General features: G+C 42.3%; 1 protein-coding gene across 1 annotated transcript in view; it reads right to left on the minus strand.

Moving 5' to 3' along the window:
- The window catches only part of Flacc1 (flagellum associated containing coiled-coil domains 1), a 37,113-nt gene extending 36,263 nt beyond the window's left edge, over positions 1–850 (minus strand). The window contains exons 1-2 of the mRNA XM_021198523.1: positions 809–850; positions 97–230 (exon numbers count right to left, since the gene is read on the minus strand). Coding sequence (XP_021054182.1) covers positions 97–230; positions 809–850 — 176 coding nt within the window. The remainder of the gene's footprint in view (positions 1–96; positions 231–808) is intronic.
- Between the last annotated feature and the right edge of the window lie 9,424 nt (positions 851–10,274).

Consider the following 10,274-nt stretch of genomic DNA (forward strand, 5'->3'; position numbering starts at 1 on the left):
TGGGTGTAGATGTCAGGTGTTTAACTGGTGCCAGGCAGGGCTGACTATCTAGGCAGAGCCAGCTCTGAGAAGCCGGTGCTGACCCAAAGACTTTACCTGGAAAATTTGACTTTGCTNAAGACATCTGATTCCAGGTGCTTTTTCCTGTTGAACATCTCATCTCCCAAGGTGACTGAAATCTGTTCTCGATTTCGAGTGAGTGTATAGCCAGGTGACACTTGAATCACTTCCTGGGTCACAAGGTGGAAGACAAATGGAAACTGTGAACCCAGAAGAGCTGAGGTTCCTCCACCTACTGTGTGCTTCCATGGTAGTTTGAAAATGCTAGGCCCAGAGAGTTTGACTATTAGGAGGTGTGGCCTTGTTGGAGCAGGTGTGGCCTTGTTGGAGGAAGTGTATCACAGTGGGAATGGGCAACGAGACCTTCTTCTAACCACATGAGAGCCAGTCTTCTCTTAGTGGCCTTCAGATGAGGATGTAGAACTCTCAGCTCCTCCTGCACCATGCCTGCCTGGATGCTACCATGCTTCCTGCCATGATGATAATGGACTGAACCTCTAAACCTGTAAGCCAGCCCCAATTAAATGTTGTCCTTTATAAGAGTTACGTTGGTCATGGTGTTTGTTCACAGCAATGGAAACCCTAAGACAGCTTCCTCACATCTTAGACACATTGACGACGCTGTGCTAAAATTCTCTGAAATTCTAGAGCCCAGGACCCTTCTGTGCCTTCCTCCAGACACTGCCTGCAGATCCAATTCCAACACTAACCTGGCCCAGAGCTGCCCTTTGAACTCAGCAGTGCCAACTGATTCATGCTTACCACTCCGGTTCTCCTCCCCTTCCTCCATTATGGGCAGTAGATGGGCAGTGTGGGAACTGCTCAACTTTTGGAATGGACAGATCAAGGCTTATATATTTAGCCCTGGAGCTTTTTATCATCTCTGTGACTCAATGTCCCCATCAGAAAAATGGAGGCAACCAGTCCCACAACACCCATAGGAAGCTCAACTATCAGGTGCTCTAACAATCCCAGGATCACAGGATCCCAGAGACAGCTGTACTCTGAGGAGTTCTGACACAACCAGGATCACAGGAGGGACAGGCTCCAGTCAGAGACTGCAAGGGCAGGCAGCACTAGAGATAACCAGACGGTGAGAGGCAAGCATAAGAACATATGCAACAGAAACTAAGGTTACTTGGCATCATCAGAACCTAGATTTTCCACCATAGCAAGTCCTGGAAACACCATCACACCAAAAAAGCAAGATTCTTGTCTAAAATCACTTCTCATGATGGTGTTAGAGGACTTTAAGAAGAACATAAATAATTCCCTTAAAGAAATACAGGAGAACACAGGTAAACAGGCAGAAGCCCTCTAAGAGCAAACACAAAAATCCCTTAAAGAATTACAAGAAAACACAATCAAACAGGCAAAGGAAGTGAACAAACTATTCAGGATCTAAAAATGGAAATAGAAACAATAAATAAATCACAAAGGGAGACAACCCTGGAGTTAGAAAACCTAGGAAATAGATCAGTAGGCATAGATCCAAGCACCACCAACAGAATACAAGAGGTAGAAGAGAGAATCTCAGGTGCAGAAGATACCATAGAAAACAATGGCACAACAGTCAAAGAAACGGCAAAAAGCAAAAAGCTCCTGACCCAAAACATCCAGGAAATCAAGGACACAATTAAAAGATGAGACCTAAGGATAATCAGGATAGAAAAGAGTGAAGATTCCCAACTTAAAGGGCCAGCAAATATCTTCAACAAAATTATAGAAGAAAACTTCCCTAACCTAAAGAAAGAGATGCCCATGAACATACAAGAAGCCAATAGAACTACAAATAGATTGAACCAGAAAAGAAATTCCTCCTGTCACATAATTGTCAAAACACTAAATGCACAAAACAAAGAAAGAATATTAAAAGCAGTAAGGAAAAAAGGTCAAGTAACATATCAAGGTAGACCTATCTGAATTACACCAGACTTCTCACTAGATACTATGAAAGCTAGAAGTTCCTGGGCAGATATCATACAGACCCTAAGAGAACACAAATGCCAACCCAGGCTACCATACCCAGCAAGACTCTCAATTACCATAGATGGAGAAAGCAAGATATTCCATGACAAAATCAAATTAAACTGAGGAAACTGTAATGGCCAAGAAGCACCTAAAGAAATGTTCAACCACCTTAGTAATCAGGGAAATGCAAATCAAAATGACCCTGAGATTCCACCTCAGACCAGTCAGGATGGCTAAGATCAAAAACTCAGGTGAAAGCAGATACTAGCAAGGATATGTAGAAAGAGGAACACTCCTCCATTGTTGGTGGGATTGCAAACTGGTACAACCACTCTTGAAATTGGTCTGGTGATTCCTCAGAAAATTGGACATAATACTACCTGTGGACCCAGATATACTACTCCTGGACATATACCCAAAAATGCTCCAACATATAACAAGGACACATCCTCCACTATGTTCATAGCAGCCTTATTTATAATAGCCAGAAGCTGGAAACAACCCAGATGTCCTTCAACAGAGGAATGGATACAGAAAATGTGGTACATTTACACAATGGAGTACTCTATTCAGCTATTAAAAACAATGAATTCATGAAATTCTTAGGCAAATGAATGGAATTAGAAAATATCATCCTGAGTGAGGTAACCCAATCACCAAAGAACACACATTCTATGCACTCACTGAAAAGTGGATATTAGCCTAAAGCTCTGAATACCCAACATATAATTCACAGACCACATGAAGCTCAAGAAGAAGGAAGACCAAGTGTGGGTGCTTTGGTCCTTTTAGAAAGGGTAACAAAATACTCACAGGAGCAAATACAGAGACAAAGTGTGGAGCAGAGACTGAAGGAAAGGCCATCCAGAGACTGCCCCACCTGGGGATCCATCCCATGTATAGTCACCAAACCCAAACACTATTGTGGATGCCAAGAAGTGCATGCTGACAGGAGCCTAATATAGCTGTCTGCTGAGAGGCTCTGCCAGAGCCTGACAAATACAGAGGGGGATGTTTGTAGCCAACCATTGGACTGAGCATGGGGTCCCTAATGGAGGACTTAAAGAAATGACTAAAGGAGCTAAAGGGGTTCACAACCCCATAGGAAGAACAACAATATCAACCAACCAGATCCTGAGGAGCTCCCAGGGACTAAACCACCAACCAAAGAGTACACATGGAGGGACCCATGGCTCCAGCTGCATATGTAGCAGAGGATGGCTTTGTCAGGCATCAGTGGTAGAAGAGGTCCTTGGTCCTGTGAAGGCTCGATGCCCAGTATAGGGAATGAGATGGAGGGGGGTAGGTTGGAGTGGGTGGGTGGGGGGTGTGGGAACACCCTCATAGAAGTGGGGGGGAGGGAGGAGAATGGAATAGTGGTCCATGGTGTGTGTGGGGGGGATTTTGAAATGTAAATAAAGAGAGTATCCAATAAAAATGCAAAAAAAGAAAGAAAAAAAAGAAAAGAAAAGAAAAGAAAAAGATAAGAAAAAACGCAGAAAATAACTTCAAGCGGCTTTTTTAAGGGAGAAAAACAACAAAGTAACTCTCAAGATGATTAGCAAGGACACAAACATTCAGTGAGTTAATCCTCCTGTATCAATCAGATGACATGGCAGAACCCTGGCAGAGTCAGTGGCTAACTTGGATGCATCTAGAGACATGCAGAATACTTAGCAGTATGGAGCCACCCCGGCCATTGTGGCGTTTCCTAAGTGGCTTCTCTGCATCACCTTCCTTTAAGCCTTGCTCAGTCCTGGATCAAGTGCTTCGACTCTCAAGATTAGCATTTCTTCTAGACTCCTCCCAACAGCTACCTAGCAACAGCCAGTTAGGAGCCTGGCTTGCTATAAAAGGACTGTTTGCCCTCCCTGCCCCCACAGCCCCATGCTCCCTTCTTTCTCTCTCCTCTTTCTGTCCTTCTCCAGCCTCGTCCTTTCTTCCTCTTTCTTTCTCTGACTCTAATCCCTTCTCACCCCCTTCTCATTCCCCCAAATAAGCTTCGTTTTCTGCTAGACTCACTTTATGGCTGGTACCTCAAGGAGTGATGCCTCAGCACTGGCCAGCTAAGGCACCCCTCCCGCCACGCCACGCCACTGCATTATAAAACATAAAACTCATGGCACTGTCGCAGCTGTCTCCACTTTCACTCATTTGCCTCCAATGTTCATAACCTCTCCACCCAATGGGGGTGATTGTGGTTTTCTTTGCTTATTTTAAAGGGCTTTAAAGGGCTGCATGATTCTTGTTTCAGGGAGGGGAAGGATGAATAAAACCATAAGACAAAGTAGCCAGAACGTCCTACCAGAAAGTTCATTTTCTTTCTTTCTTTTTCTTTTTTCTAGACTGGGTTTCTCTGTGTAGCCCTGGCTGTCTGGAACTCACTCTGTAGACCAGCCTGGCCTCGAACTTAGAAATCCGTCTGCCTCTGCCTCCCAAGTGCTGGGATTAAAGGTGTGCACCACCACTGCCTGGTGAAAGTCCATTTTCTAAAATGTCAATATAACCTGAGTGTAGCCTCCCCCAGTCTCGAGCAGGCTGGCTCGGACCTCGCTGCCACTGAGAATGAGACCACCTGGGGTGGAGCCTTCCCACCTAGATGATTCTATTGTTCTGTCACTGGAGCTGTTCTTCTCCAAGACACTACTACCTGCTGAGAGGCTGAGAGATTACTGAGAGATTCCTGAGACAGCAGGCAACCCAGTGATTGACAACTTCTTGACAAACCAGTGCTGTCAGACAGATTGCTCACAGGCTGGAGACAGGCATCCAGAGTGGATCTGTGGGAGATGGGCTTTCCCCCCATATAAACACAGAGGCTTTGATCAGAATTTTGTCTTGGCCTCATCCTTTTCTCTCCGTTTATTCTTTTTAGCCCCAGCCTGCCTTTCAGGAGGATCCGGTCATGTGGCTGCAGTCACAGTTTGGCGCCCAACGTAGGGCCTGAACATGGCAGGTTTGACTGAGGAAACGCTGTCTTAAGTGGAGCTCCATGAGAATAGAAAAACAAGATCATATCTGGCACAATAAGCAACAGGTATTCATGCTAATGCTGGCTTTAAACTTCATCTTTTTTAAATTGTTGCTGTAGGTGCGATAGGATACTGGCTAAGTTGGGACAGTGTTGACCCAGCACTGATTCCACTTAGGGCTTGACAGCAGAAAGTACGAATAAAAAATTCTAAACAGGTATTGAAATTAAGTTGCAGAAATTGACTAATGAGCTCCAGGAGCTAAAAAGGGTATCAAATACAGGGAAGAACAACTATTCTGAAATGTACCAATCGCCACTAGAAAGAGCTCCCAGGAAAGGGCAGGATGCATCTGACATGCTAGCCTTTCCTGTAGTTGAGATAATTGACCAGCAAAACAATAGAGTCAGACAATACAAGACTTTTGAGTTCAAGGTGATAAAGGAGTTAAAAACAGCTGTTGCACAATGTGGCCCTACAGCTCCTTTTACACAAGCATTGTTGGATACTGTCATGGAGTCATATTTAACCCCCCAAGATTGGAAGACTCTTTGTAAGGCTACTTTGTCAGGAGGAGATTTCTTACTTTGGAGTTCTGAATGGCAAGAAGCCAATAAGAAAGCTGTCGCTTTGAATGCTCAGACAGGTAACCCAGACTTAGACATTAACGTGCTTTTAGGGGAAGGTCAATATGAAAGCAATGCTAATCAGATTGGGTTTCCTGTTGGAGTGTACTCGAAGGTTGCTATGGCTGCCTGCCTCGCTTGGAATCAGTTACCGACTAAAGGGGATCTTGGTGGAAGTTTAGCCAGTATTCAGCAGGGTCCCTGATGAGCTTTTCCAGGACTTTGTGGATAGGCTGTTAAAATCAGCTAGTAGAATTCTTGGAGATTCTCAAACAGGAATTCCTTTCATTACGCAATTGGCTTATGAGAAAGCTAACACAGCGTTTCACGCCACTATTTGGCCGCACAAAGGGCAGACAGATTTAGTGGGGTATATCCATTTTTTTTTTTTTTTTTTTTTTTGGTTTTTTGAGACAGGGTTTCTCTGTGTAGCCCTGGCTGTCCTGGAACTCACTTTGTAGATCAGGCTGGCCTTGAACTCAGAAATCCGCCTGCCTCTGTCTCCCAGTGCTGGGATTAAAGGCTTGTGCCACCATACCCAGCTGGGGTATATCCATCTTTGTGCAGAGATTGGGCCTTCATACAATCAGGGTTTGGCCTTGGCTGCTGCTTTGCAAGAAACCACTGTGCAAGCTTTGCTTGCGCAGAAACAAGGGATTAATGCATGTTTTAAGTGTGGAAGTTTGGGTCATTTTAAAAATGATTGTCCTAGGAATGGAGCTGTCGAGAGTGGGCAATCAGGCCGTGCTCCAGGAGGTTGTCCTCAATGCAGGAAGGGCAACCATTGGGCTAGAAAATGTAAATCCAAGACAGATATTCAGGGCTGTCTGGTGTCGGGAAATGAGAAGAGGGGCCAGCCTCATGCCTGAGATACACACAGCAAGCAGCTTATGGGGCCATGAAGCTGCTGCCCACCCAAGGAAATCTGTTTTTGAACTTTTCAGGGCAACCCCAGGAAGTGCAGGATTAGACCTCTGTTTCACCACCCACGCAGTATTAACCCCAGAAATGGGAGTTCAAACTCTGCCTACAGGAGTCTTTGGGCCTCTACCTTCAGAGACTTGGGGATTTCTTGTAGGACGAAGCAGTTCTATTGTAAAAGGTCTGCAGATTTATCCAGGTGTTTTAAATAATGATTATGAGAGAGAAATTCAAATCGTGGTTGCTTCCCCTCTTGGTATTGTAACTGTACCTGCTAATCAAAGAATTGCTCAACTTATCTTAGTTCCCTTGCATCTGCTACCATCCAGATTTGTTAAGAATGAGAGAGGACAGAGTGGCTTTGGTTCCTCTGATGTGTACTGGGTTCAATCTATTACTGGTCAGAGACCTAACCTGAAATTGACAATTGAAGGAAAGAGCTTTGAAGGATTAATAGATACTGGAGCTGATGTAACAATCATTAGAGGACAAGATTGGCCTTCAACTTGGCCTTTGTCTGATATGCTTACTCACCTCCAAGGAATTGGTTATGCCAATAACCTAAAACAAAGCTCTAAATTGCTAACCTGGAGAGATGAGTGGGGCAATTCCGGACAAATTTAGCCTTATCTTATTTCAAATTTGCCTGTTACCCTATGGGAAAGAGATCTCTTGTCACAGATAGGCATTATAATGTGCAGTCCTAATGAGGCAGATGTTAAGACAAGGATTTTTGCCTGGACAGGGGCTAGAAAAGGAAGGATAAGGTATTAAGATTTTTGAAGGTCCTAAACCTCTCTAACACAGAGGCTTGGGGTATTTTCAGTAATGGCCACTATCTTGCCTGCATCCCATGCTGATAAAATTCAATGGCTTAACAATATTCCAGTGTGGGTTGATCAGTGGACTTTACCTAAAGAGAAAATAGAAGCCACCTCTTCGCTAGTGCAGGAGCAATTAGAGGGAGGACATTTAGTAGAATCTCAGTCTCCTTGGAACACTTCAATATTTGTTATCAAGAAAAAATCTGGTAAATGGAGATTGTTATAAAATCTAAGAAAGGTTAATGAAACCATGGTACCTATGGAAGCTTTACAACCTGGGCTTCCATCTCCAGTAGCCATTCCTAAAGGATATTATAAAATTGTGGTAGATTTGAAAGATTGTTTCTTTACTATTCCTTTGCTCCCTGAAGATTGTGAAAGATTTGCTTCAGTGTTCCTTCTATTAATTTTAAGAAACCTATGAAAAGATATCAATGGACAGTTCTTCCACAGGGAATGGCTAATAGCCCTACCATATGTCGAAACTTTGTGGCACAAGCCATTCAGCCTGTAAGACAACAATGGCCTCTGATATACATCGTTCATTACACAGATGATGTCTTAATAGTGGGAAAAGATCCTCAGTACTTGCTTTTATTTTATAGAGATTTACAACAGGCTTTAGCTGATAAAGGACAGCAAATAACTCCAGAAAAGGTACAAACTCAGGATCCTTATAATAATTTGGATTTTAGACTTACAGATCAAGCTGTTTTTCCCGAGAAGATAGTTATTTGCAGGGACAGCTTAAAAACNTTAAATGATTTTCAAAAATTGTTGGGTGATATTAATTGGCTTTGCCCTATTTAAAGTGTACTACAGGGGAATTGGAACCTTTATTTGATATTCTTAAAGAGAGTTCTGATCCTACCTCCCCTAGATCTTTAACCTCAGAAGGATTGCTGGCTTTACAACAAGTAGAAAGAGCTATTGAAGATCAACTTATTACTTATATAGATTACTCTTTGCTTTTACATCTGTTAATTTTTAATACGATTCATACACTTACAGGATTGTTGTGACAAAGGGCTTCTCTAATGTGGATATATTTGAGGATATCTCCTAAACATAACATCCTGCCATATTATGAAGCAGTAGCCCAGATGATTATACTTGGAAGGAAGCAGGCACTAACTTTTTTAGTAAAGAGCCAGATATCATTGTTCAGCCTTATAGTATAGATCAAGATAGTTGGTTGAAGCAACACAGTGCAGATTGGTTGCTTGCTTAAATAGGATTTATAGGAACTATAGATAATCATTATCCTCAAGATAGGTTGATAAAAATTTTAAATGTACATGAGGTGATATTTCCTAATATGACCTCTTTAAAGCCTTTGTATAATGCTCTTTTGATTTTTACTGACAGCTCCTCTAAAGGGTGAGCTGGATATCTTATGAATAATCAACAGGGAGTCATAGAGACTGCTGGCCTCTCAGCTCAGTTAGCAGAGCTGACAGCGGTATTGAATGTTTTTCAGTCTGTAAATGATGCTTTTAATATTTTAACTAATAGTCTATATATTTCAGAGTCAGATCCCTTTTCAGAGACTTGTGGTATGTTTAACTTTAATACACCAGCAGGATCTCTGTTTTCACAATTGCAAAACATCATTCTTGCTCGGAAAAAAAAAAACCATTTTATATTGGTCATATACAAGCTCATTCTGGTCTTCCAGGACCTTTAGCTATAGGCAATGATTTCATTGACAGAGCTCTAATAGGAGAAGTTGTTATCTCAGATCCTGTTGCATTGGCCAAACGTGATCATGATAAATTTCACCTCTCTAGCCATACCTTAAGGCTCTGACATAAGATCACTAAGGAGCAGGCAAAAATGATTGTAAAACAATGCCCTAAATGCATTACATTATCTCCAGTTCCATATTTGAGGGTTAATCCACGAGGCCTATGCCCAATTATATCTGGCAAATGGATGTAACTAATTGTGCAGAATTTGAAAATTAAAATATATACACGTTTATATTGACACTTGTTCAGGATTTCTTTTTGCTTCTCTACATACAGGAGAGGCCTCTAGAAATGTAATTGATCATTGTTTACAAGCCTTTAATGCTATGGGATGGCCTAAAGTCATTAAGACAGGTAATGGGCCATCCTATCCTGGGAAAAATTTTATTTCATTTTGTAAGGAATTTGGTATGAAAAATAAAACTGAAATTCCTTACAACCCCATGGGACAAAGAATGGTTGAATGGGCCTATCACACTCTAAAAAAAATTGGCTTTTAAAAACAAAACAGGGGCAATTATATCCCCCAAGGTCACCAAAAGCACATCTTGCTTTATCTTATTTGTTTTAAATTTTTTGCAAACTGATGTTAAAGGACAGTCTACAGCGGATCGCCTCTGGCATCCAGTTACTTCCAGTTCTTATGCCATGGTTAAATGGTGGGACACATTAACTAATATGTGGAATGGTCCAGACCCTGTTTTAATTTGGGGAAGAGGTTCTGTCTATGTATTTTTTCACAAAAAGAAGACGGAGAGTGATGGCTGACTGAAAGATTGGTTCTTCAAGTGGACACAGACTCTGAATCTTCTAGTAAGTATGATTCCAACCTTGATGATGGCTAAAAATCTTTACTTAGCCAGAAGAGTTAATTTGGAACATAGTGTGCACTTTCAGAGAATTAACAACCTTTGCCACCCCACTGGGAGGCCAGAGTTTGAGCTTGATCATTGCTAATTTGCAACAGAATAGACTACCTGGACTGCCCCCAAAGAAGTCTTTATCCTGTTGCTTTTCAACTCGCTACTTTGTATTTCAAGCAGATCAAACACCTTCTTACAGCCTGTCTTCACCAAGCTTGCAGCCTTCCTTCCAGCAATCGCAGGTGACAGAAATTCATCCATATGAAGAAACATATTGAGTATATAT

Source organism: Mus pahari, chromosome 5 (assembly GCF_900095145.1).
Source record: "Mus pahari chromosome 5, PAHARI_EIJ_v1.1, whole genome shotgun sequence".
Classification (NCBI taxonomy): Eukaryota; Metazoa; Chordata; class Mammalia; order Rodentia; family Muridae; genus Mus; species Mus pahari.